Genomic DNA, 27,212 nt, shown 5'->3' with positions numbered 1-27,212 from the left:
TGCCCAGAACTGGTCAAAATGAAGAATAAGGGGCTTCCCTCTTACTCTTGGCTTGTCAAATCCTAGGCTTTCTTCCTAGAACTTTCTAACAAAACACAGATTGCTTCTACACGTGGGAATCGTCCCTGTCAGCCTCCCTTTTCTGAGAACCTGCCCTGCCTCCCGAACTGTGGGGAGGCTGCCCTTGACCTCCAGGTCTATTCCTAGCAGATGGCAGTGGGAGCAGCCACTGGCTCCAAACCACGAGGCCTGGGACTCACTGAGAGCCACATTCGTTTGACTTCCACATCTCAGAGAGGATTGCTCTCTACTTAAAAATCAAGCTGCGGGCCGGGCACAGTGGCTCACGCCTGTAATCCCAGCACTTTGGGAGGCCGAGGCGGTTGGATCACGAGGTCAGGAGATCGAGACCATCCTGGCTAACACAGTGAAACCCCGTCTCTACTAAAAATACAAAAAATCAGCTGGGCATGGTGGTGGGCGCCTGTAGTTCCAGCTACTTGGGAGGCTGAGGCAGGAGAATCACTTGAACCTGGGCGGCGGAGGTTGCAGTGGGCTGAGATTGCACCACTGCACTCCAGCCTGGGTGACAGAACGAGACTCCATCTCAAAAAAAAAAAAATCAAGCTGTGATGATGAGGGTAGTCACCGCTGCTTGCTGTTTGTGGAGTCCTCACTACACACGAGGCCACGTGTCAATGAATCTTAATCCATTCTCCGATCTTGCTGGGAAAGAGGTATCATTTCCCCCATTTGACAGCCCTGGATCCTGAGACGAGCAAACCCAGTACCTGGCCCAGGTCACAACAGGGTGGAGTTTGAGCCCAGGGAGTCTGAGTCCAGCTTCATGCTGCTGAGTGCCTCAGGAGCGCTGTGAGCCGGCCAAGCCCCTGAGGGCGGGCAGCTTCCCTCCCCGCCTGTCTCCTGAATGCTGTGCTGCTGCAGGGAGGTCTTGGGCTTGCTCTCCAGGGAGCTCAGCTTGGAGGGAGCTTCTCATCCTATTCAGAGGCGAGGGGACAGCGGGAGAAGGCCTCTTGCTTTATCGGCCAGTGCTCCGTGAGACTCGTGTTTCTCAGGCCACTCAAAACAAAAACCGCATCACCAAGATCTGAAGCCACTCCTGACTTTCCTGTCAGCAAACTTGGAAAGTGGCTCCCATTCCTTGATGCCACTCAGAAACGAAACACATCTAACAGCCATCGAGCACTGCCCACAGCACTTAGCATGGAAACTGAATGTCATCAAAGGAATTGTTGCCCTAGAGGTCATCGCCTCCCTGGGTTTTGTGTTTCTACCTCCCTAGGCTGTTGGGCTAACCCTGGACCATTCCCTGGGGAACCGGGACAGGGTAAGGTGGCATTCCCACACTCACCAGGCTGGGCTACAGGTTTCTGGGGGAACAGAGGTGATTTCCCTGGAATATGCAAGAACTGACAATTGCCTGGGCCCCCCACAGTCGGGAGGTCCTGGCCCTCCCTGCACCTGCTCAGAGTGTGTCTGCCGAATCCACTCGGGCGCGTGGGGTGTGACGTATCATCCTCAGCAGGGAGCAGGTGGAGGGCGTCCGCAGAGGGAAGGAGCAGGTGTCTGGAACTGGGGGTGGGTACTTTTGTGGCACACAAGGACCCCCAGCAGCTGCTTAGGGGGCTTTTCGGGGAGTGGGGGCGCGGTTAGTTATGGGAGTCGTGATTCTTGGAAGTCATCCACTGCTGATGCCATCCTGGGATTCTCTTCCACACAAGGAACATTGAGTTCCTACCGGGTACCTCCCAAACCCTGAGGGATGCAGCAGAGAACAGAAGAAACCTCCTGTTCTCTAGACAAGGCCTTTGCCCTCATTCTCACAGCCATGCCCGCCCTGCCTGCCCACAGCCATCAGCCTCACCTGCCCACACTGAGCCCCCTCCTCCCAGCCATCTCCACACCCCGCTCTGCTGGGGCCTGTCCAGTTGCCTGATCTCTGACCTGCCCATCCGGCTGCCTGCCTCCAGCAAATGTCAGATCTCTTACACAATGCTCACTGTCAAACCCTCCAGCCTTCCCCACCATCGCCAAGGGGGGCCTTGACTCGCCCCTACGCCAGGGCCGCAGGTCTTGTGGCGGCCGCGGGCCCAGGGCAAGCACCTGGACCTTGTAACGACTGCCACCTGGTGGCCAAGATGGGGATGGACTCTGTTCGACAGCTGCCCAGCAGCAGGGTCCAAGGGGATGGAGGGGGCTGGGTGGTCAGGTGCCCAGAAAACAGTGGGATAGGCAAGAAATGGCCTCAGGAATCCTCTCTGGGACAACTAAAAGGTGCCCTAAAGGCCTCTTTTAATTTACTCCAATGGATACTTAAACCCTAGGGGTTCACCAGAAGCTGATTCCCCAAGCCCCATTCCCCACTTCTAAGATGGTATCAACCAGGGCTGGAGTCAGAGGGACTTCAGGGCCCACGTGGCAGGCACAGTCAAGAGAACGTGAAGGGAGGGCCTCCAGGTGCCCAGCAGAGGCGTCCCTGGGAAGCCTTCCTAAGTCAACTCAAAAGGTCCTTCTATCTGGTCCTTCACACCCACTTTCCAACAGCACATCTGGACTGGCAGCAAGGAACCTTGCCCTGCAGAGCCCATCTATCTATCCATCCATCCATCCAGCAGGTTCCATCCATCCATCCATCCATCCATCCATCCATCCATCCAGCAGGGTCCATCCAGCAGGGTCCATCCATCCATCCATCCTTCCATCCCTCCAGTATCTACAGAGCAAGTGCCTTCCACAAAGAACTTGGTTCATTAAGAAGGGGCCCGGGTGCCTGTGCACACACAGAGCTGGGCTGCGGGAGATACAGGGGGACTTCTGCAGCCTGGATCCCTGAGGTGTCAAAAGGAAACAATAACCACTCTTGACAAAGACAGGCCCTAGAGAAGCCAGCTTGAGTTGGAGGACCAGACAACCAGGGCCCAGAACTTGAGTTGCCAAGGATCCCAGGGCAGCTAGGAACCCAGCAGGGATTCAGGGAAAGGACCTCAGATACCGAGACTGTCAAAGGCCGACAATGCCGCCTCTGAGGGGACCCGGTGAGGCATCCGCAGCTGGAGCTCATCAGGTGCTGAGCAGGAGGCTGTTCCTGGCCCCCTGGGGATCCACGATGGATGCCAGCTCCGGCCAGGCCCTGCCTTCCAACGGGAGGTCCAGGAACCTTATGAACCTTATGAACCAGAAAGGGCTGCCTCCCTTGGCTGGCTCATCTGGCAGATCCTCCTTAGGAGGAGGTAGGGAGGCCAAGGACCCCGCTGTTCCTGGGTCTCCACTGGGCAGCAGGAAGGACCCCAGGGGTCCAGTGCAGGACAGACTTTTCCACTGGTCTTGGGGCCTGGCAGCTTCATCCCCAGTATCTCGGTAGCTGGTTCTGATTTCAAAGCTCTGAGTTCAGATGCGTACCCGAGCCTTCTGGGCTGGTCAGGTGAGGCTGACGGTGGTCACTGAGTCTGTGCTGGTACCCAGTCACACTGCCCTGGGTCTCACTATGTGGTCAGGCTGGGGCTAGTGAGAGCTCTTAGCTCAGATGAGGGCTCCCCACGTCTCCTCAGCTTCCACACAGAAGGGCTCTGGCCCTGACCCCCTCCCCCACCCCCACCACCACTCATCAGCTGATCACATCCACAATTGTATAGCTCACCAGTGCTGATTTTTGAGGGCCTGGAAGCTTGCAATCTTGTGTGTGTGTGGGAGGCCACTGCTGATCTCTCCACGGTGCATCCTTGCCCTTCAGATTCGTGATCTTGACTTACTCAGGTGAGGCTTAAGTGAGGTCTCCCCCTCCCTAGACTTACCATGGACAGTTATCAACAATGCAGCCACACACCCAGCTGCACACCTACACTGTGCTGAGGCCCTGGGACTTACACCATGCCCTGCAAAGTGCCATCTTCCTAGCCCACCTGCAGTGGAACCAGCGGGGCTGCGGCTGGAGGACAGCACCATTTCCCTCCGCCCCGTCCACCCAGCAGATGTCTGGTTAGCATTCCCGGCCCTCTTCCTCACATGGGTGCATGGCAGAGTGGTGACAATGGCCACAGCTGTTCATGCCTGAGAAGCTGCCCAACTCTGATGAGGCCTTGTTGTAGCATGAACCTACTATCTACTCAAGACACTTGGGTCCAGTCATTTAACCACCCTGAAATCTACACTTCACAGACCTGTACCTGTTAAACCCTGCAGCTTCCTAAGGGGCACAGTCCCGGAGACCCACAAAGATGGCACCTGGATTCCAGCCTCTCCCAGCCACCCCAGTGCCATCCTCTCACCCAAGACCTGGACTGACAGCCACCTGGGGCTCCCGTGGCCGGCCTGTGGGCCCATCCCTGTGCCCTGATCAGCCACGCTGCTGAGCAAGACCCCTGCTGTTCGCCTCGAGGGCCGTCATCGCGTGCGCCACTCGGGTCCTTGCATGGCGAAGCTTTCTCAGGTCCTGAGTGAGGCAGTGCCTGGTGCCTGCTGCTCCCCAAGTCTTTACCATGTGGCAGACCCTGCCTGGTTTGAGGGCAGTTTACCAACAGTCAACTTTCTGGGCTGCTCTTGCCCCATGTCCCAAAACATCTAGAAACTCATGGCCCTATCCCAGATGACAAAGGGTGGACACACATTTCCGGGTACAATCCTGAGGCTTCAGGAAAATGCCCTCGACAGGTTCTGAAGCCACAGCACAATTCCAACGCCTGCCCCCCTGTGGCCATGTCCACACCCTGCAAGCTGCCTGCAGCCCCTTTGGAGGGTTAGAGCCCCTTAGGCCTGGGATGCATCCTGCACCTGGAGTGCAGCTCTAGAGCCGGGTGGGGTGGTGGGGTGTGGGGGCACTGGCAGGCCTCGGGGAGGCAGATGGGGGCCAGCAGGAGGCCGCTAGGATGGGGTGGTTCCGATGTCTCTCCTGAGCAGGGAGGGTGCCATATGCCCATACCACGTTACCATCCGTGGTAACGCCCACGGATTAGAGGTGTGGGGTGAATGGCGAGGGGTGGGGGAAGATGCTCTTAGTCCCAATGCCAGTGCCTGCTTAGGGCCCATCCCGCTGCTTGGGGAGCCTCCAAAGAAAGATGGGAGCCTCCAAAGAAAGACGGGAGCCTCACCAGGGAAAGCCTCTTCCCAGACAGAGGATGTTTCTGGAAGCCACTCTGGGATGCAAACAGGGTCCCGAGCAGCAGGGAACAGCCGACCCTCCCTCTGCCCCTTCCCCACCTGGGGTAACAGCCAGGATCCCCGCCCACTCTCCAGGAATGAGGCAGTGCACGGGAGACACCCAGGGGTTGTAGTGTAGCTTGGTTTTATTTATGTCCACAAATATTTCAAAAAAATTACAAAATACTCAAATGGAGAGAACACAGAAGTCACGATTTCTGGGTGTCTACTGTTTACACTGTGTTATCTCATGGCAAACTACTCATATATACATTTAGCTTCAAGATATATAGAAACGTAGCAAATCCGAGTGTGCACGCTGCCTCTGCTGCAGTGGAGTGAAGCTCAACCTCGAGGACACAGAACAAGATACGGACACACACAGAGGAGCCAAACCAAACCCCGAACAAAGGGAGGAAAACCCGAAGGAAACCAAGTGGTTGGGCTTCAAAGACACCGTGAAGGTCAGGGCCTCCTAAACAAACTGTAGTTTATCTGGTGAGGGTTTTGGGTCGAGGGTTTTTTAGATGGAAGAACCTCAGTGCTTCGCCTTGGGATACGGGCAGAAAAGCAAAGCTAACGAGAATGCCTTCGGACGGCTTTCAAGCACAGACCTCAGAGGACTCGACTCTTCTTTGGAAAAATGGATGCCAGAGGAGGAGATAAAGAAGGTTTAACTGAATGGTAGATGTTGTGTTCTACCAAAAAGAAAGAAAAACCAAAAGCCGAGAAGGTGGGGGCCTGGATCCAGGCGTCTGGGAGCCCAGCAGGAAGAGGCCTCACTCAGAGCCACGGGGAACAAGCCTGCCACGAGGGCCTGTCCCCACCCCAGGAGGAAACGAATGCCTCCAAGCCAATGTGGCTGAAGTCCCATGACAAAAGGTTAATGTGAGCTTTGCCTCCCCGTTAAGAAACTAAAGTTAAGGCAGAAATGGAATGAGAGAAAAATGAAAGAAAAAAAAACTAGAAACATTTTCAACAGACAAAACAATCCTATCCCAACTGAAACCAAACACGGTTTTTAAGAGAAACTGGAAATGCCCCTATTTGACTCCAGAACCTGAATTTGAGCCAGTACCTGCTGGTTTCTAGATCAAACTATCAGCATCTCTTCCTGCTCCCTCTGCAGCCTGGGTCCTGGGTGGACTTTGTGTCCACCGACCCAGTGTGGTCTCTTTGTCCTACAATTCTCGGGATGGGACCAGCACAATGGCAGAAGAGCCATCAAGTGTCTGAGAGAAAAGGATCGGAACAGGCCACGTCCTGGCAGGAAGCAGGGCCGACAGAGGACAGACACCCCAGAACACCCGCCCTTAGCCTGGGAGAAAGTGCATTACGGCTGCGGCCTGGAAAGGAGGGCAGGCTCTCTCCAGGACGGTTCTGCTCAGAAGGGCCTGGCCTCCTGAGAAGCGGCCCCCACGCAGCCTGCTTTCTGACTGCACTGTGGGTGGGACTCCAGTTCCCACTTCCAGGATGAACAGTGGGACTCAAATGGTTTACCAGTGCGACGTGGGGTCACCATACAGACCCGCCCCTAGGGTAAAATACAGGCTGCCCTCAACCTGTCTTAACTCCAAGATCTCCCTTGCTCAAAAGTGGCCTCAATCTGTGGCAAGAAAGACGGGGCCGTCCTCACCACAAGATCCAAGTGACAAAGCGCATGAGAGGGCAGCCTTCTAACAGATACCTTTGGCAGGCATATGTCCTGGGTCACTCGTGTGCTGAGTTATTTGTATGCAATCATTTTCTTAGATGATGAAATTTTCGGAGTATTAAAAAAGACATTCATCCAGAACAATCAAGTGTGTGTACATAGAAATCTAGAAGGAAATCTACAATGGACACAGGCCCATGCGCTTTCCATCCTGTGGAAACAGAACAGTGACACTGGAGAACAGAAAGTGAACATTCACCTCCTGCACTCCCTGTGCGAAATGGAAGAGGTCTGATGGAGCAGATGTCTGCACTGCTGGCAGAGCACAGGCTAGGAGCAGACACAAGTGAAGCGCAAGGCAGAAAACAGAGTCTGTAACATCGTCCCTGCAAACCCTGGATGCTCACTGCTGTGACCAGGCCTCGGTCCAAGCCTCTGTCCATGTGGAACGCCCCTTTGCTCCCTTTAATTAAAGGGATAATTATATATAACTTTTTATTAAAAAATCAACTCTGTATTGTCAATAGTTGGTAGGAATTCACAATTAGTGACATGGCTGGAAAAAATAGATCACAATAGTAGTTTATGGAAGAAAAAAAAGGCTGTTCTAAAATTATTTATTTACAGACGTAAAAAGCCATGCTGCAGAACTTTCTCAAATTATGAAGATCTCCTACAATGTATTAAAATAAAAGATTTTTTTAAAAATTATAGCTCTTGGATTCCAAATTCCTATGCCCCCGATCTGCAAGCCTCGTGGGCTCTGGTGCACTCGTGGCGGAGTGTGTCAGTGTGTCTGCACGCACAGTGAAGGGTGTGAACTGGATTCTAGCACCTACTGAGAAATCAAGGAAAAGAAAACCAAAGCCAAACCCCAAGATTGTAGGGAAGCTTTCTGGATGTTCAGTCCAGTCCAGGACTCACTAAGTTTCTGGGGGACTGTCATGCAGGGAGATCCAAAACAGTCTCAGGAAATCCTCTCGACAAACGAACACTATTATGTGGATACATTTTTAGTTGCGGGTTTTTAAATATATAAAGAAATCTTTAGAAGATATTCTTTTTGCTTTTGCAGCTCCTATTGTATGTAAAAAGTCCTGTTTCTCCCCCCAAGAACTGGGGTTTCCACAGCCAGCGTTAACAAATAAATAACTTATAACTGCTTGTCACCTTCTTTCTTCAGTCGACTGGAAAGACAAAACAGGAAAGCGTATTTAGTCTCAGGCCTAGGCAGGCAGTCAGGCAGGCTGGAGGCAGCCCCAAAGACAACAGCCAGGCAATCCAACCCCAAGCCCGCAGCCTCCTGTGTAGCTGACCTACCCTCCCAACACCTCCCTTCCTCTGATTCTGCCATCACCGTGGTTCCACAATGTCCCCTCTAGGGCCCAGCAGGCCGAGGGGGAGGAGCCTGGCCCTGGGCACTAGGGGAGAAGCACCGTGGGCACACGGGGGGGCTGGTGGGAGCCTGGGCTCAGATACCCCCTCCACTCCCTCCCAGCACCCCGCCTCACCTGTAATAATCTTCCTGACTTGGTAGGTGGCCACCATGCATGTGGGGGTGTCCATGCAGCCACTGCTGCTCCATGGCCAGTCTCTGCAGCTCAGCCGACTGGGCGTGCATGGCCTGCAGCTGGTGGGCTGCTGACATCGGGGGTGGGATGGCCCCAGGCAGGTCTCGGGGGTACGGGGTGCCTGCCAAACACAAAACCTGCGCTACAGAAATAGCTAGAGGACTGGCCAAGACCGGGGCGGCACAGGCACAGCAAACAGCAAAGAGCACAGGAGAGGTGCCAGCTCGGACACAGGAGCCAGCCCCTCCCAGACTCTGCAGACAGCTGGAAGGCAGAGCCTCTGGGGAGGCAGGAGGTGCCCTTGGGTGCCTCTGCCTCGACCTGCCCAGCCCCTCCTCCAAGGCCTCAGCCCAAGTGCTTCTCCTTCAGAGACCTGCCATGAGCCCCCTCTGCTACTTTCACCGGCCCTTAGCAAGGCTGATGCATTTATGACCCCTACCCCAGACAGCCCCCAGAGGGCAGGAGGCCTGTTCCCCCACGGACCCCCCTGCATGCAGGGGAAGGGAACCCACCTGCTCAGTGCATGAATGAATGAATGAGTAATGAATGAAGACAGCAGACCAGACCCCAATCCAACCCTCACAAGGCCTCCCCGCCCCTCCTGGAGGGGAAGTCCTACCGAAAACTGGATGGCGAAGCATCTCGTGCTCGTGGGGGGGCTGTCCAAGCAGAGGGTTGGGGAGAGTGCCAGGCGGGTAGGGGAAGCGAGCCAGGTGGGGGCCGGCAGTCAGTGGGTCGACCAGCGGGTGAACGGGGCCTGCTGAACCTAAGGAAAGGACAAAACGCCAGATGGAGGCGGTGTGCGGCTCTTCAATGTTTGTCCCCCTTGGCTGGAATGGCCGATGACTTCCTCCTCACCCAGGATGGCTCCTGGTCACCAGGGCTGGATGCACCACCTGGTGCCCCAAAGTGGCTGCCTCCACCTTCAGCAAGAGCTCCACAGGCCGAGAGAAGTGACGAGCCCACCGGTGACGCAGGCACTTCCTCGTCCCCTTGTGGAGTGCCCCTAACAGGCAATCCCAGGCCAGTTTTGTCGAGGACCCGGGATCAGCAGGGTCCCTCTCGCTGGCCACCTGGGCCTGCCCTCTGCCTGTCAGGTCACAGGAACACACAGCCTTGTGACAGCGGGTGTTGGGCTGGCACCCCCTGCCCAGGGCTGTCTCCCTGCCCTTCACTGGCAGAACCTAAAGGCCAGCAGAGCGGGTGGCGCAGAATGGGGACCTGGCCCAGCACTGCCCTCTCTTCTCTGCTGGCACAAATCTTGCGTCTCTCCCCTCAGAACGTTGCCTTGATCTGACCTCACTGCACCACCTCCTGCCCTCACCTCCTATCCCCCAGCTCCAGCCGACACAGGCACTGGCAGGGATTTCAGGGTTGCCACCTCCAGCCATGCTGCCCTGGGGTCCCTGCAAGGTTGGGAGCCACCCCTCTGCCTCTGTGGCTGCTCTAGTCCCGATTTCCCACAGCTCGCCCCTTCACCTCCTCTATGTCTCTGCTACCTCCTCAGCGGACCTCTCCTGACGGCCTTCTCGAAACTGCCATACTGCCCCTGCCCCCAGCTCTCTTCTGGATCTGATCCCTTCTTCTGGATTTATTTTCTTCCAGAACATATACTTTCCACCTCTCGCAACGTGGCACACATCTTTCAACTATCTCCCCAAACTGGATGGTAAATGTGGACAGGGGTTCTGCCAACATCTACAAATGGGCCTGGCACATTCCAGGGGTTCAGTAAACACTTGCTGAATGAATGATGCAGGAATGCACAAATGACTACCTGTCCTCAACACTGCTCATACTGAGGCTTGTAAGGTCTACACCAGGTGCTGACAGAGCTTCAGATATGAGGACGGCAATGGTGAGTGCTCTCCCATGTCAGGACTGGGTACAGGAGTAGGGAAGGCGCCTGGTGCCTCCAAGCAAGATGGCTCCCGCCCCCCCTCTGGGCCCTGCTCTATCAGTCATCCTGCCCCACACTGGAGGGTGGCCAGTGAGGAAGCCCTGCACGTAGGCTGTACCACAGGACCTGTACTCCAAGTCCCATGGAGCAGGTGAACCTGCCTCCTAAGCACAGTAGCCACCCCCCTGCGCCATCTCACCAGGCTGCAGAGGGAGTGAGGATGCCAGCTGGGCCTGCCTCTGCCTCAGAGCAGCCGCCCCACAGCTGGTCAATGAGCGGCCTTAAGGAGCTCCTACTCCCAGGGTGGACAGGACTGGGCAGCCCTGGCCAGGTGGGTCAGCTTGGAGAACTCAGCCAAAGCCAGCAGGAGGCCTGCCCAGCCTCGCTCCTCAAGGGAAGAGGACTGTGCTTTTAATTCTCCCTCAGCGACCCTTGAGTAGCCCAGTGCCTCATCTGTACGTTCCTTGGCTCCAAAGGCCACATGACACTGCTCCGCTGCCCTCACCCTGCCCTGTGGGCCTAGGCCGCTTCCCTCCATCCCAGGCACAGGGCCAAGAACCCAGGCTTCACCCGTGTGCTGCAGCTGTCTGAGGCCTTGCAGTTCTGGAGAGCTGCGGGGCCGAGGAGAGACTGTGATACAGCAAAACCGTGATGGTAGTGGATGCTGAGCTCTTCTAAGATCTGCCAGGAATGAGGGATCTGTTCAGAAAAGAACACTTTCCGCTCCTGGATGGTGACTGTCACTCATCAGGCTCTGCACCCCTCCCCGTGCCTCTGTCCCACCTGCCACGCCGGGGCACGCACCTTGGTGGAGGGGGTCCTGCTGGTGGAGGTGGAGGTGGGAGTGAATGTGAGAGTGCTGGTGATGGTGTGGAGTCACGTTGAACATCTGCAGTCGGGCCAGGGGGTCGCTGGTCAGCGATGCCATGCGCTCTGCGTGGATACGCTCGGCTGCCAGTCTGTCAGGGTAGCTCATCTCGGGCCGCAGCTGGGGGCCCGCCAGGGCCAGTCTCTCCCTCTCCAAGGGGTTCAGGCCCGGGTGGAAAGAAGCAAAAGGGTGGGGCCCGGCGGTCGGGGGGATGGTGAGGGCGCTGTGCCGGGCAAAGTGCTCCATGGGGTTGGCGGCTGGGTGCAGGGGGTCCAGCTCTGGGGGCTTCACCTCGAAGCCCGGCTTCATCCTCTCCCGCAGCTCCCGCTCCCGGATCTCCCGCTCTCGGATCTCCCGCTCCCGGAGCTCCCGCTCGCGGATGGTGGGGTCGACGTTGTAGAGGCCAGGCATGTGGTAGGCCAGCAGGGGGTCCGTGGGGTTAAGGGGCATGTAGAAGGGGTGGTTGCGGTTGGTGGGCGACATGACGTGGGGCCGGGCGTACTCGCTCAGAGTCCGAAGTGCAGGTGTGTCGGGCCCGATGTAGGGGGGCACGGCAGCAATGGTGGTTGGTGGTGGCTCGAAGGATGGCCGCATGTGGCCAGGACCACTGAGCTGGGGGTCACTGAGGCGACCTTCATGCGCTGAGCTGGACGCCTTCTGCAGAAGGAAAAGAAAGCGTGAGGGGTCCCCCGAGCACCTGGGGTCTCCGCTTGGTCCACACTACAGAGGTGGGCCTGGTCCTGCTCCTGGTCCTGCTCTGACGGGCCAACCTGGTCCCTCCACAGAGACCCGGCTCTGGCCTTGGCCTGACATCAGGATGCAGTCCAGGCCCTGCAGGGTCGGGCTCACCTGTGCCCGCAGCTCCCCTCAGGCCCAGATGAGTGTGTGTCCCTGTGAGACAAAGCTCATGCATGGGGTGTCTACGTGTGAGGGTTGTGTCTGGGAGTGACAGCCGAGGGGCAGGGGTGAGTGAGCCCAGCAGGCCAGGAACCTCACCGGCAGTCCCTCATGCCACTTCCTGGGTTGGCTGCCCTTTCCTCCCCTCGACAGCAGAGAGCTGGCCACCACCACAGCACCCAGCCCATGAGGGGGCCACAAAGGCAGGGCAGCTGGAGAGGCCCCTTGCGGCCTGGTTACCGCCTGAGTGCTCGGGTCTTCTCTCAAGGCGCCCCCTTGTGCTTCTCCCTGGCTCCTTCAAATTACTTGTAAGTTATGAACCCAAAGGCTGCAGGGGAAGGACAGGCCCTTTCCTCGAAGGCCCTCAGGGTAGGAGGACGCACAGTCACTGCTGGGAGCCAGCCTAGACCTGCCGTGCGCAGTTACCCGGGCAGCTTGGGATGCGCAGCACCCTTCAGAGGTGTGGAGACAGGGTATAAATAGCACCCAACCCTCTAGCTACCAGGAGGCCGCGTCAGGCAGCCAAGGGCAGAGCTCGGTGGCCCAGCGTGGCTCCCAGGCACAGGACGGACCAGCACCCCCCTCACACCTCGCCGACCCTGGACTCACAGCCGCCCGCTCTGCCTCGCGCTCCCGCTCTCGCTCCCGCTCCCGCTCCTTCTCCTTTTCCTTCTCCCGCTCTCGCTCCTCTCGGGCTTTCTGCTCAGCCTCGCGTTTGGCCTTCTCAATGGCCTCCTCCCTCTTCTTGGCCAGCTTGGACCCGGCCAGAGGCATGAAGTACAGGTCTGTCCGGGCACACGAGTTGTAGCCCCGGTCCAGGTGTTTGTAGAACCTGAGAAAAGCCACAGATCTTGCTGGGAGCTCCTGCCAAGACCCTCCCACCGGAACTTGCCCCCACCAGCCCACCTGTACCTGACCCGTCCCGGAGCCCTAGGAAGCGTACCTAGCTGACTGGCTGGCGTGACTGGGGGTGTCCACCACAGTGGGCTCAGGGGATGGGCTCCTTGGTGGCGGAGGGGGGCTCTCAGGCTCCTCAGCGTCGTCCAGAGCCTCCTCCTTGATCTGGACGGTGGGGACTGGGCAGGACGACCCCCCCGCTATGCTGCCTCCTGAAGCCACCGCACCAGAGCAGGGTGGCTGGGCCGAGGTGCCAGGTCCCGCCGGTGGGGTAGAGGTGGAGGGGCAGGTCGGAGGGGTGATGGGAGGAGGGCCTCCAGGGACAAAGGGATGCTGAGCAAATGGGGGTTGGGGGGCCACCTGGTGGAGGCCTGTAGGGGGGTGGGAGGCAGGAGGCGGGGGCAGGTTCTGGCTCTGGGTCAGTCCGGGGGGCTGGGCGGGCGAGGAGGGCAATGGCTGGCTCTGAGGCATGAGTTGCAGGGGTGGGGGGTGAGCCGACGGGGGGTGGTGTGTGGACAGGGAGCTCAGGGGCTTCAGGGCTGGAGGGGGCGGCAGGTTGGCATTCATGGAGAAGGGTGAGGGCCCCGAGAGGTGGGGAGGGTGCTTGTGGGCCTGTGGCGCCGGCAGCTGGGGGATGGGAGTGGTCGGCGGGGGCTTGATGTGGGGCATGGCCAAGGGCGCTGGTGGCAGGGGCTGCTCCCGTGGAGGCTGTTGGGACTGCAGCGCTGACTGAGAGGCTGGCAGCTGCAGGGAGGTGTGAGGGTGCGCTGCTGCTGGGGAGGTCCCCAGAGGCGCCTGGCCTTGGGAGGCCTGGGGAGGGAGGCCAAAGGGCTGTGGGGGGCCTGGGTGCTGCAGCAGGGGCCCAGTCTGCAGGCTGTGAGGGCCGGGTGGGCCCTGACTGTGCAGGGGGGGCTGGGCATGAGAGGGTGCAGAGGGCTGGCCCGTCGACCCAGTCAGAGGCTGCAGTGGGGGATGTGGCGAGGGATGCGGTGGGGGATGCGGTGAGGGCGGCCGCTGGGGGTGCAGGGCCGGTGCCTGTTGGATGTGGGTGTGGGGAACAGGCGCTGTGGGAGCCTGCGGCTGGTTAGGGGCCTGGGAGGCCGTGGGGGAGCCCTGTGGGGGAACTGCAGTGGCAGAGGGCGTGGGCCCTGGCGTGGGCAGCTGAGGGGTCCCTGGAGGAGCTGAGGAGGGAGCTGGGGTGACCCCAGTGGGCGCCTGCAAGGCTGGGGGCTGGGCCTGCAGCATCTGCTGCTGGGCTGATGAGTCCGAGTCACTCTCATTGTCCTGGGGGCTGGGGATGCTCGGGGACGTGCTGCGATTGTCCTGGTCGATGTCTTTGGGGTCACTGCTACCCTCATCGTTGACGCTGCGACTGTCTGAACTCTCTCCCTCACCTTCAGATGGCGAGTTGGGCCTGCTGATCTCCTAGAGTCAGAGAAGGAAGGATGGAAGTCCCAGGAGGGCAGAGCCCTGTCTGCTCTGCACTGCCAGTGCCGGACACACAGTAATGGTTTGTGCAGATGAAGCAGCAAGCTTGGCTCCGGGACCACAGGTCATGCCCTGACCCAGCCAGTGTCAAAGGCCACTCCAGCCCTGCCCTAGGAGACGGGGCACGGCCACCGACTAGGGAAAACCCCGGCTGGGGGCTTCTGAAGAAGCATTAGCTTTACTCAGCAAGGCTCAGGGGCAAACCTCACCTGCGTTTTTGTCTTCTTGGAGCTGGTCCTGTCAGCCTCCTCCGTATCAGAGGCCACCTTCTCCCGCTGGCGTTTGTTACTCTTAAGAGGGGAAGAGGCTTCCTCCTTCACCTTCTGCAGGGGGAAAGCCCACAAGGAGCAATCAGGCCAAGGGAGGCCATCCCATCAGCCTCAGCAGGGAAATGATGACGGTTTGTAGACACTTTGCTCCCTCATTCTGAGTTCCATCTCCAGGAGCAAAAAGCTCTAGAAGCGTCCACTGGGGCCAAGAAGGAACACGTATCTGGGGGTGGGAATGACAGCCAGCCCTCTGCACCTGTGGGTTTGCATCCTCAGATTCAAGCAACCATGGACTGAAAATGTAGGCGGGACTGTGATGGTTACATCTATACTGAATGTGCACACAATGTTTTCTTGTCATTATCTCCTGAACTAGACAGTGGAACCACTGTTTATACTGCATTTACATTGTACTGGGCAGTAGAAGTAACCTAGGGATGATTTTAGAGTCTACAGGAGGATGTGATTGGTTACATGCAAACCATGTGTCAATGTATATGAGATTTGAGCACCTGTGGATTTTGGTATCCTGGGCGGTGGAGGCTCTGGAGCCAATCTCTAATGGATACCAAGGGAAGACTGTACTTGGCTCTGGAGGGAGCCGTTCTAACCACTCCCCACACTCTCTGAGAACCTGGGAAGCTTGAGGCAGAGGTGGCCCCCAAGGGTTGGTGCTCGAGCCCCCTTCTCTAGGCCCCCAGCCTTCAGTCTGCAGCCCCTAGGCCAGGACAATGCTGGTGTCCAGAGAGGCACCATGAAGGAGCTGCATCCTCGTGTCCGACGGAGCTGATCACGAACACCAGCAAACCAGTTTTAATGGGAGGGAGGGACAGGGTAGCCCCTACTATCCCCCCAGCACCTGACCTTGGCCGACTTCTTCACTGTCTCTGCTTTACTGTCATTGCTGGAGGTGCTGGCAGCGCTGGGGGAGTTCCGGCCGCTGGAGCGGATGTCTTCATTGATGGGTGAGGTGCGACCATCAGGGCTGGCTGGCTGCTTCTTCCGACCACTGCGTAGTGTCGACATCTGCCCACCCAAACCGAAGACTGGTGACACCAGATTCCCGGTCCCCATGTGGACCCACCTGAGCCCAACCCACAGGCAGGAGCCTGAAGAGCACACCCCATCAGCCTCTCAGCAAATCCTAGACCTTGGCAAACAACAGGCTGCCCTCCCTGTCTCTGGCTGCATGAAGGTCGGTGTGGAGCTCAGGGAAGAGGTGGGGAAATCGGTGGGCTCACGCCAGAGGGTGGTTCTCAAACCTAAAGCACTCATCCCAAGGGACTGTCCTGAACAATGTGTGCTGGAAATGAACCACACTTTCTGAGCAGCAGAAAGTCGCCTGGGGCCATCTTTAAAGCACCCTACCCTTTCTGTTTATTCCTCATGACCGTCCATTCTTCCAACCAAACCAAATGAAATCAAACACTTGCGGATTTAATCTGACAGGACAGGAAGTGACCCAAAGAGATGAAGCTGTCAAAGCAGCTCAGCTCCCCAAGCCGCCGAGCGCTTCAGCATGTTTCTGAGGGCTCAGAAGAGATCAGGAGACAATGGTTCTGGCTGGCTGACCCACTCCCTTCTGAGTGAGCTGGGGCCGGGCTGCCAGCAGCCTCGACGGCATACAAGGGGTAGAGGAAGGTGGACGGTCCCACCCACCTGCCAGAAGGGGCCATAAGGGAGGCTCAAGGGAAAGACCCTGTCAGTACCCTCAGCCCCAAACCTGGAAAAAGCCTCTCCCAAAGTCCCTGGCACATTTCCAACCTAGGAAACAAAGTCTCTTTACGGGAGGGGCTGTGCAGTGAGCAGAAAAATGTACCAGAAGTTTCCAAAATGGGATCAAACATTTAAAAAAAAAACCACACACACCCCAACACAAAAGAGCCTGCAAGTTTAAAATAGCAGAGATTTGCTACAATGGAAGTGACACCACAAGCAGCAGCCTTGGCGAGCAAGAGGGGCCTTGGAGAGCCTTCACTGAGCCAGAAGCTAAGAGCTTGCTAAAAAACCCAGAGCAGGATGCCACCCTGGGGCCCCTCAAAGGAGAGAACAGAGCGCTCTTCCCAGCCCACAGGCAAGCTACCGCCTCGGGCAAAGCAGCTCCCCTCCAGGACTCTGTCTGGTAAACAAGACTTTCGCTTCCTCCCCCTGGGAGGCTCAAGCCCCCACACATCCCAGGAAACTGAAGAAGTTACCAGGAGCCCCATGGCCCCAGGGGACTCACCGAGCCCCGACTCCGCCGTGTCCTCATGCTATGCTTCCCACTGAGCCCATCATCCTCTTCCTTGACGGGTTTGAACATAAACGGTGGCGGGTCCACGGGCTTCTCAATGGGCGGGAGCTCGCCGTATTTCTTGAAGTGGATGCGACAGTCGGTGCAAAGCAGGATGTTCTCCCGGCCTCCGTGGTGCCAATCTTTAGAGGCTGTGTGAGGAAGTGGCGGGGACCAACCTTGGAAACCATCCCTCTCCCTGGGGATGTCTGGGCAGAGGGGCCCTTCTGTAGGCTCTACCCAAACCTGATGCCACCAGCATCAGGTTTGCCATGCAGCCCTGGGCCCCAACACCTGAGGGCTAGTGCTGCCCTGCTCCTCCAAGGCCAGGAGAGGGTTTCGGGGGCATCTGCTGCCCACTTCATCTTGGGGTGCCCAGGAAAAGCTGGCAGCAAGCTCCTAGGAACTACAGTGTCAATCCCCAATCCCACTCAGTCTGTCCTGCCTACCAGTCAGTATTCCATACCGACTGCCAAGCCGGGGAGTAAAGCAAACTAAACATTTCTAACTTTCTTTAATCCCAAAGCACAATGCAAATGTCAAATCAAGTACTGTCCCTGGCAGGTTTCCAGCTGGATGCATGAAATGTTCAGAACATAGAAGTGCTTGTGCCCCCGCCCCGACCCAGGAGCGTGACGAGGCCACTTACTGGTGGTGAAGCAGTGGCGGCAGGCGTACCCCTTCAGCTCCTGCTCGCTGTCCTCACTGTCGAAGTCATCTTCACTGGCTGAACTTAGGTCCACTGGGCGTGGCAGGCACATAGTTGGGGTGAGGGAGACACCATCACGCTCAGCCAAGGCCGGCGGGGGGCGGGGGTGGCGGGGGCCCTGTGACCTCTGGCCTACTGCAAGCTCTCGCCGCCAGTCAGAGCGGCTGGCTGCACAGGCCGAGGTAGGACAGTGTCTGTAAAGGACCACTTCGAGCTCCTCAGTGTCAGTCACCAGAACAGAGGGCCTGTGCATGAGGCGCCATACTCAAGGGCCTGCCCTGCCACTGATGCCCATAACGGGTGAGTCTGAACTGGGACAAGCGCGTCCATACTGCCCCCCTCCCTAATACGCCCAGGCAATCCTAAGAAATTCCATCTTCACCGAGCGCTCCCCACCAGTCCTGCTAGATGATTTCTGGTCGCCTGCATGAGCAACACAGGTGCCCCTCAGGTTCAGCGTCCCGGGCCAGGACAGAGCTATAAGGCACTTTTGCTACATCCCAGTTTAGGGGTGAGAAGGCATGGGCTCCAGCATCATTAGATTGTACATCATACTGGGACCAAAAAGAGGATCTTGGTAAAGCAGGAGGAAAAAGCATAAAGTGTTAATCTGATCTTATTACAACCAAAAGTGCAATGAGAATTCAAACAGGACATCAAGTACATCATCTGTCAAATGGAAAACCTTCCCAGGACAAGGCCAAAAACATCCCAGGCCAAGACGTATGTTTTTTTGTAAAAACCTAAGATGATGTTGAGTTTATGAGAAATATTTAAATGTACAAATAATGTTTTAAAGTCTCCTTCCTGAATCCTTGTCCTGCTCCCTGCCCCCACCATCGGTCTATATTTAGGTCAGGCTTCACACATGCACTGGAGCACGGGTGCACACCCCCTCATGCTTCCCGGAGCCATCAGCTCCTACGGGCCCAGAGTGGGACAGGCTGCCTGTGAACAGTCTCCCCTCCACCCACGGTGCTGCCAAGACCCCTACTCACAGAATTCACTGGACGGGGGTCTGGAGGGTGTGTTAACGGGTGTGGACGCAGTGCGAGTCTTAATCCTCCTGAACACGGCCTGCCTGCGGTGCCTACGATGGGCTCGGGAGCTGGCTGCTTCGGGGGTCTTCTTCCAATAGTAATAGAAGGTGATCAGCTCCCCCTGCAAAAGAGAAGGCGTGACTGTGGGGGAGGGCCTGGGGCTTTTCCGTGCCCCACCGCACCCTCTCTGCCAGAGTGGAAAGCTGGGTGTGTAATAGCTGTGCCAGAGATGAGAGTAAAGACCGGTTGCTCCTGGAGTGGGGAGAGGAACTGGGCTTGCCCAAGCAATAGCCACTGAGCTGCCCGTGGACTGCATGAATGGGGCCTGCCTCCTCAGCCCAGCACAGCTTGACTTCCAGACACCAAGAACAAGTACTTGTTGGGTGTCTGCCATGTCAGACCCCACCACTGTTGTACACATGGGAGGTACATCATCCACAATGGACGAAAAAGAGAGAAGATTCCTGCCCACGAGGAGCTTACATTCTAGCTGTGTGCGCATGTGAGTCTGTGCATGTGTGTGAACACAACGATGCTTTCTTTACAGTAATGCCAGTGAAATCACACAGGTGTGAGAAGGAAATGCCCGGCCAGTTAGACTCCCCCAGAAACAACCAATCAACCAAAGCAAACTGCCCAGGTGGTGAGGAACCAGGGCCAAACAGAAGGTCGGGGAGAACAGAGACCGCACGCTCAGGAAACTGCTCCACAGCCTCCACCTGGCTCCATCTGAAGGCCCACATCTGACATGCCGGCACGACGTCCAGAGGCAAGGACTGGGCTTGGCAAAGAAAGACTACACTGACAAAGAAAGACTACAAGAGGACAGACACACAGCGGTGCTGATGCAAAGGTGAAATGTCACACATTACAAGGTCAGGCTTCTTTTCTTGGCCCAGCAAAAACAAAAGCAAGACATCTTTTTGGAAATATAGCAAATGTAAGCTTTTTAAAGAAAGGGTGCTTTGGGCACCCCCAGCCCTCAGGGCGCTGCAGGCTGCCATCTCACCCTACAAACAAAAGACGATTTCTTAAACATCCCAAGATAAAGTCTCTTTACCTAGAACTAAAAAAAAACAAAAAACAAAACAAAACAAAACAAAAAAAACACAGCCAAGTGAGAGAGCACAGATCACCCTGTTCTCCTCTAATTAAATCAACACTGTAGAAAGTCTATTAGCTTGGCGACTAGATGCTGGGAGTTGTCTTGGAGGTACCCGCACCCCTACTTTGTCTCATCAAACACTGTCTTGTGAATGGAGGAGCCAAAAAGAGAGAGGGGAAAGTGGGGGATGGAAAGACTAGTGTTGGAAGGACTAAAATAGACAAACCAAACAAAGACGTGTAGCTGCCACATGACAAACTCACCCAATCAGACCAGGTTTCATCCAAAACACCCCCAGAAGAAATGGCCTCAGAACACAGTGACAAGAGAAGTGGGCAGATTTTAGGTGGGGGGGTGGCTTCCGCAAGGCAGGGGATGCCATGCATTGAGTACTTGACTGCCCACAGCTGCATCTTATGCCTGGGCATTTTTCTAAGAAGTGGGACCACAGCTGTGGTCCCTAAAGGAGGTCGGGAATGCCTTGAAGGAGGGCTGACTGGCCTATAACGCCCATCACATGTATCTCCTGGAGCCCTGGATGTGTCTCAACCTCCCCAAGCACTTAACACTTCACAAATTACTCCTGATCACCAATACCTAGCAGGTGAAGCATAACCCCAGGCCAGCGGGGCCAGGGAGTCACCTCGAGACAAGCACACTCATGTTCCTACACGTATGTGCGCACGTGCCCACCCCTTGGTTCCATGAGATGGTAACTGAATGATAAGGAGAAATGCAGATACTGCCGTTGGAATTTCCGACTGGCTTCTCTCCCCCATGCTAGTCTAGGAATGCAAGCTACAACTGTCCCAGCGGGCACGAGCATCCTGGCCCCTAAGGTCATGATCTGTGAACCTCCTAGCTCTTCTCATTTCCTGCTTTCCAGACTTGGAAATGCATTTATCTATACTGATCCTTGGGTGTTGGCTAGACGGAAAAGATTTGTAAATCCTGCTAGGGGGTTACAAGATCACTGCTGACATAAACGCTGACTTGTGTCCGGTTTTCCTCTGAGAAAATATGGAAGAGAAATCAAGGCAGGGAGCAGTCACACTCCAAATGCTCTGTCCAAGGTCATGCTTCATGAGCTCAAAAGGGCAACTGGTGCTGTGATAAGTCACAGCTCAATTCCAGAGCTTGAAAGAAGAATGAGAAAAAACTCACAGTGGTTCCTTCTACCTCCTCAGTCCAAGTCATTTTAGGGGCTACTGAATGATAAAAGCTTGGAATGTGGCCAGGCGCAGTGGCTCATGCCTGTAATCCTAGCACTTTGGGAGGCTGAGGCGGGCGGATCACCTGAGGGAGATCGAGATCATCCTGGCTAACACGGTGAAACCCTGTCTACTGAAAAAAAAATACAAAAAATTAGCTGGGCATGGTGGTAGATGCCTGTATTTCCAGCTACTCGGGAGTCTGAGACAGAAGAATGGCGTGAACCCGGGAGGCGGAGCTTGCAGTGAGCCGAGATCGCGCCACTGCACTCCAGCCTGGGCGACAGAGTGAGACTCTGTCTCAAAGAAGAAAAAAAAAAAAGCTTGGGATGTAAGAAGAAATGCAAAGCTATAGGAGACAAAAGGGAACAAAAACGGGAGAGAAAAATCGAGTGAGAAGGTGGTACCTGAGCCTCTGCCATGCCTCCGGGTCTTACCTGAAGGCTGTTAAAAAGCAGCAACCTGACTTTTCTAAATAGCAGTTGTCTATAATGCAATATTGCTACACACAGTTATAATCAATTATTTCTATTTATCAAATATATATGTTTTGAAATGGCCGTAAAAGATAGTAACCTGCAGATCCCAGGTTAAGGGAAGAAGCCAGGCGCAGCAGTTTACGCCTGTAATACCAGTACTTTGGGAGGCTAAGGCAGGAGGATCACTTGAGGCCAGGAGTTCAAGACCAGCCTGGGCAACATAGTGAGATTTAGTCCCCCACCTCAAAAAAAAAAAATTATCTGGGCATGGTGGTGTGCACTGGCAGTCCCAGCTACTTGGGAGACCAAGGCAGGAGGATTGCTTGAGGCCAGGAGCTCAACACAAGCCTGGGTAACAATCTCTACAAAAAAAAGTTTAAAAAATTAGCCCAGTGTGGTGGTGTGTGCCTGTAATACCAGTTATTCAGGAAGCTGAGACAAGAGGATCACTTGAGCCCAAAAGGCTGAGGCTGCAGTGAGCTACGACTGTGCCACTGCACTCCAGCCTGGGGGACAGGGCGAGAGGACATCTCTTTAAAAAAATAAAAGAAGACTTAAAAACAAGAAGCCAGAGTTCAGTGAGGTAAGAAACTGCCCCGTGCCAGACAGAAAAAAGGCTCAACTTTCAAACCTTTGCTCCTGGCTTCACTGATCTCTGCCAACAAGTGAAAAAAATCAAGACCCAAAAGAAAGAAATCTAACATTGAAATCAACGTCAACTTTTTGTTGACATTTAAAGAAGTAGTCTAGAACAGATTTCACCATCTGAGTGCCAAGGATGAAAATGACCAGGCAACTGGTTTCTCTTCAGATCGAATAAATCTTTCGCCTTTTACTAAAAAAAAAAAAAAGAAAAAGAAAAGAAAATGACCAGGCAGGAAGGACTGTCCTCCACAGCAGTGAAGTCACAGGTGGTAAGAACGGTAAACTTACAATTCAGGAAGGTGACGGAGTGACCAGAACTGTCATCCACTGCTGGTGGAAATACAGAATGTTCAAACCACGATATCTACCAAACAACCCAGCAATTCTTCTCTTATTTACCCAAAAGAAAAAAAAAAATTCTCACACAAAGACTTTCACGGATACATTCATAGAAACTATTCTTTTTTTTTTTTTTTTTTTGAGACAGAGTCTTGCTCTGTCACCCAGGCTGGAGTGCAGTGGCTTATCTCGGCTCACTGCAAGCTCCGCCCCCTGGGTTCATGCCATTCTCCTGCCTCGGCCTCCCGAGTAGCTGGGACTACAGGAGCCCACCACCACACCCGGCTAATTTTTTTTGTATTTTTAGTAGAGACGGGGTTTCACTGTGTTCGCCAGGATGATCTCGATCTCCTGACCTCGTGATCCGCCTGCCTTGGCCTCCCAAAGTGCTGGGATTACAGGTGTGAGCCACCGCGCCCGGCCAGAAACTATTCTTAACAGGCCAAACTGGAAACAACCTAAATGCCCACGAGCAGGAGAATGGATAAACAAATAATGGTATCCCCACATTCACTGGACTACAACTTGGCAATTAAAAGGCACAGACCACTGACACATGCAACACCACCGTGCTGCATGAAGCAGGCAGACAAGGACGGTGGGTGCTGCATGACTCCTTCCCAGAAATCACAAAAACCAAACTAGTGGTTGCCGAGAGCCTGGAGGGTGGGGGACAAGAAACTAAAAGAACTCAGGTAAGCACTCCAGGGTGATGAAAATGCTCTGTAAGTTGAATGTGGTGTCACTGACACAAATGTATATGGTGGTCAAAACTCACCAAACTGTGTACTTAAAGTGGGTACATTTTTATGGTATTCATACCATGTATGGCAGGTTACGTCAATAAAGCTGATGAAAAACAACAACAAATCCAGGCTGGGTTTTATTAGCTGCCTCTCAACCACTGTTATGTCTACCAAGGGATTCAACACTGGAATGGAGCGAGTCTAGGATTGGAAATGGCATATTGGTGACTGCATGGGTGGCAAGGTCTTGAGCACAAACAAAAGAGCATGTTGAGGAAAGCTCTGGTTCTACAAATAGGGAGTGAAGCAGCTAGAGGCCTCGCCAGGAATGAAGTCAATTGAACTTTAATCAAACATGCATAGTGTGTGCTGCAGAGACCCACTGCACATAAATTCAGGGAACAAAAGCTGTTGCAGAAATCAATAGCTTACTGAAACATTAACACAGGCAATCATTAATCAAAAGGCAGCTCCACAAAGGCAGCCTTGCAAATTAGCTCCTGATTTTGCTTGCAAGCAAACACAGAGGTATAAATGTTGTCGACATGAATGGCCTATAATGATCATTTTGCTCCTGATGCTCTCACCTCATCTCACGACAAGGTCTCACAGTCAACGTATCTTATGTCTCGGTGCTATAATTGCACACAGCATGAGGAACTCAACTGGTTTAGTGCCTGGGCAGAAACGGGAAAGGAAGGGGGCGCAGTCATCTCCAACTGACAGTGTTCCCGACTGCAGCTCTTGCCAAGAGAAGTGCTCAAATCCATTGGGCTATATTTAGCAGATTCTCTCTCCTTTCCTTTTTCTTTTGGCGGTGGGGGGGCTAAATTTTTCCCACAGGTCATAAGCAAAAAGCCATTGGCAATGACAGCAGCTTGGCTCCTGGACTTAGGAGTCTCTTCCCAGCAGAAGTGTCCTTCCAGGCTATACACTAAGACGGAGTTAGGAAAATAAGCACCATTAGGTTCCTTTAATTTCCCATAAAAAGAAAAACAAGGGGAAGGGAGTGCCACACGTGGAAGAAGAGAGAGGGAAGAAGTAGTAAGCTGCTTGGCACCAGGCAACCTGGGTGAAGGGCCTTAGGAGAGAAGGAAAAAGCTAAGGACGCAGAGTCAGCTGACTCCGGGCCTAGTGGGGGAACAGCTCAGCGGCAGCCACTCCTGCCACCCAGGGGCCTGCTGGGCTCAGGCCACTTTCTCCTCCTCAGCCACCACTTTACTTCTGCCCCCTCCAGGGTTAGGCTGCGACTCTATCAAGTTCACACAGACACAACATAAGACATCAGCGCAGGTCTTTAAGAGCTCCCTCTGCTGCCTAGGCAATCTGGGCTGGAGCAACAGGGGCCGGGGCTGCCTACCTCCTAGAGGCTGCCTGTACCCATTTCAGGTATTAATACTGGTTCTGCTGTTCTGGCCAGGTCCAGTTCTGCTTTATCTTGGGTAAGTGATAGGCAACCCAATCCAGGGGCTAAGTGGGTGCCCCGTGTATGTGCATGTGTGCACAGATGTGAGCAGGGTCTCCTCCCAGACTTTACAACAGGTCAATTTACCTGTGCGCATTTGGTAAACTAAAACACTACCCACCAACACAACTGCTATTTAATTTCCCGCAGGCAGTGGAATGCTACAGGAAGAGAACCTGTAACCTGTCCTGCCCAATTAAAAAAAATAATTATTTTTTTTAAAGTAAGATAAGCTACATGTCTTCTCTCTCTTTAGGGGCATGGGGGAGTGAAAGAGTAGAACAGATTGTTGAAGAGGAAGGCACTGGAAGCATTTTGAGTATAAAAGGCTCATTCGTAGCAAGGATGCCTGTTTCAAACAGTATGGGGCCCAGCTTCTCTTCTGCCCGAGCCCAGCATGAACTCCTCAGACAGGATCCTCTGAGAGGCTGACGTGGAGACAGGAGAAGGTTAAATCAATGGTTTCTGCTGTCCCATATTAGAAGCATAAGGGTACACCCAAGATTGAGTCCCACTTTTTTTGGTAATTATATCATTATTACCACATCACCCAAGAAGTCTGGACACCCCCTGAGGAAGGGGAGGGAGTGCAATAGAAGATGAGGTCTGGAGACCCCCACACATGGCATCCAGGGTGTCTGCAGCCTGCCACCTACCATCAGGTTGTGTGTGTGTGTTGTGTGTGTGTGTGTGTGTGTGTTTCAAATTGTGTGTGTGTGTGTGTTTTAAATTAAGCCAAAGAAGGACTCAGTCCTTTGTAAATAACCGTATGCGCACCCCCTTTCAATTCAGTTCACAGAGAACAGTGAGAATCTTCCATTGTCACAACACAGTTTTACGACCAACAGCAAAGAATGATGAGGACTGCTGGCCTTACAGCTATGTTAAGGAAGGCCCTGGAACACCAGTTTCCTGCCTCTTGCCCATGCAGACGGAGGGGAGATACAGGCAGGCAGGCATCTAAACCAGATCCCTGCAATGTCACATGTGCCCAGGCTCTGGCCTTGTGCCACTAGTGAGGGTCAGCTGCAGCTCCTCTCTTTTTCACAACCAAAGTTTCCAATGGGCACCCTTTCGGGGCCACGCATCGCCCACTAAAAAGGAGGGGGCAGTCGGAGAGAAAGGGGATGAGGAGGCAGGCCTGGAAACTTCTCATGGATAACAGGATTATAAACACAATTTCTTTCCGAAGCTATTTCACAGGTCCTCGAAGCCCACCTGCCACTGTCAGCTGAGCAGACTGTAGTTATGTGATGGGACAGGAGCCACCAGGGGCAGGGCTGCTGAGTGCACATCCTTGTACGCACCTGACCCCATCGCAGAGTTTTAAAAGTAAGCATTTAGAAGAAATCATTTTAATTCTTTAAGACACAAGATTATCTGTTTCTAGGGCTAAACAAATATTTTCACATGAATACAGAAGGAGCAGCTAAATAATCTCTATACAATGCCTTAACTCTCTGTGCTAATGTGCAATTAGAATTCCCCTGCTTAAACTTTTGTTTGAAAAAATGCCCCACAGTGATCATCTGGCTCCTTTCTTGGTGGTCCACGTAAAGGGGATGAAGAAATCCACCCCTTCCGTACTGAAGTGGAGAGATCTAAAATTTTTTTTAAGGTATGTTTTTTCAGGGAGAAATCCCAGCAAGCAACAAATAATAAAAAACAAGGCCTCAAATTATGTAGGGCAGAGAGGGAGAAAGAAATACGGTGTAGAGCTGCTTCCTAAACCCGGGCCCAGAGAGTGACGCAGGCCATGAGGAAAGAGCTGTGGCCCTGAGAGCCGGTCCCAGGGAAGTCTGCATGCGACGCTGTCCCCTGAAGAGCTGCTCTAACTGCAGTGCTCCAACGCTGCTGCCGAGTGCAGTCAGGAGCATTTCCTGGCATGGAATCCTATGCGAGTCATTCTTTCCTTTCCCTCCCCAACGATTCAAGGGCTGGATCTGACAACTGTTCAGAACATCTGAGGTGAGAAGCCGGGCACTGGGCAGAACCAGCAGCGATATTCAGGAGCAGCCACCTTCTACAGATCTTTTTCCAGCAGGCAACTGGTTGTCTTCCAGTAACAACTCTGGTAATTAAAGCACTGTTCTCCTGGGCTCCTCCTTTTGTTAACCAACCGAATCCTCTAATCCCTAAAGGAGCCTGGCACTGTCAGCAGGCTCTGCTGCTAATCGTTAAATATCACCTCTGTGGTCTCTGAGTGCAGCAGGGAGAATGATGATGTGCTTGAAGGCACACGCAGAGAAGTGGAATTCTGAAATCTCAGCCTCCTACGTTCAAGAGGCTGAAGGGCTCTGATCTAAACCGCCACCCACGAGGAAGCCCACAGTGAGGAGGCAGCTGCCTCTAGGCAAGGCAGTCCCTCGGTGCCACCTCCAGATCCTCTTCTGGGGAAAGGCAAAGGGAAAGGAGGGAAGTACGTGAAGGTCTTGTGGCTTTAACTTGTAAATAGGTGGGGCCAGTCTAAGACACTCATGAAGATGTTCCTTACCCAGGCACC

The 27,212-nt window shown here is 54.6% G+C and overlaps 1 protein-coding gene across 15 annotated transcripts in view; it reads right to left on the bottom strand.

Annotated features, from left to right (window-relative positions):
* Positions 1–5,282: 5,282 nt before the first annotated feature.
* RERE (arginine-glutamic acid dipeptide repeats) overlaps positions 5,283–27,212 on the bottom strand; it is a 466,306-nt gene continuing 444,376 nt past the window's right edge. For 8 of the 15 annotated variants that reach the window (XM_063668254.1, XM_063668280.1, XM_063668267.1 and 5 more), the window contains 12 exons: positions 18,678–18,840; positions 17,620–17,712; positions 16,923–17,122; positions 15,563–15,724; positions 14,639–14,752; positions 12,988–14,366; positions 12,654–12,876; positions 11,084–11,804; positions 10,850–10,960; positions 8,999–9,145; positions 8,320–8,500; positions 5,283–7,995 (listed from right to left, as the gene is read on the bottom strand). In XM_063668254.1, the coding sequence (XP_063524324.1) occupies positions 7,962–7,995; positions 8,320–8,500; positions 8,999–9,145; positions 10,850–10,960; positions 11,084–11,804; positions 12,654–12,876; positions 12,988–14,366; positions 14,639–14,752; positions 15,563–15,724; positions 16,923–17,122; positions 17,620–17,712; positions 18,678–18,840 (3,528 nt within the window). In that variant the 3' untranslated portion in view covers positions 5,283–7,961. The remainder of the gene's footprint in view (positions 7,996–8,319; positions 8,501–8,998; positions 9,146–10,849; positions 10,961–11,083; positions 11,805–12,653; positions 12,877–12,987; positions 14,367–14,638; positions 14,753–15,562; positions 15,725–16,922; positions 17,123–17,619; positions 17,713–18,677; positions 18,841–27,212) is intronic. The other 7 variants (XM_054440862.2, XM_054440900.2, XM_063668278.1 and 4 more) reach the window with 1 other exon arrangement.

This window comes from Pongo pygmaeus, chromosome 1 (assembly GCF_028885625.2).
Source record: "Pongo pygmaeus isolate AG05252 chromosome 1, NHGRI_mPonPyg2-v2.0_pri, whole genome shotgun sequence".
NCBI lineage: Eukaryota > Metazoa > Chordata > Mammalia > Primates > Hominidae > Pongo > Pongo pygmaeus.
Note: the sequence above shows the minus strand (reverse complement) of the source record. Positions and strands in the feature narration are given on the sequence as shown.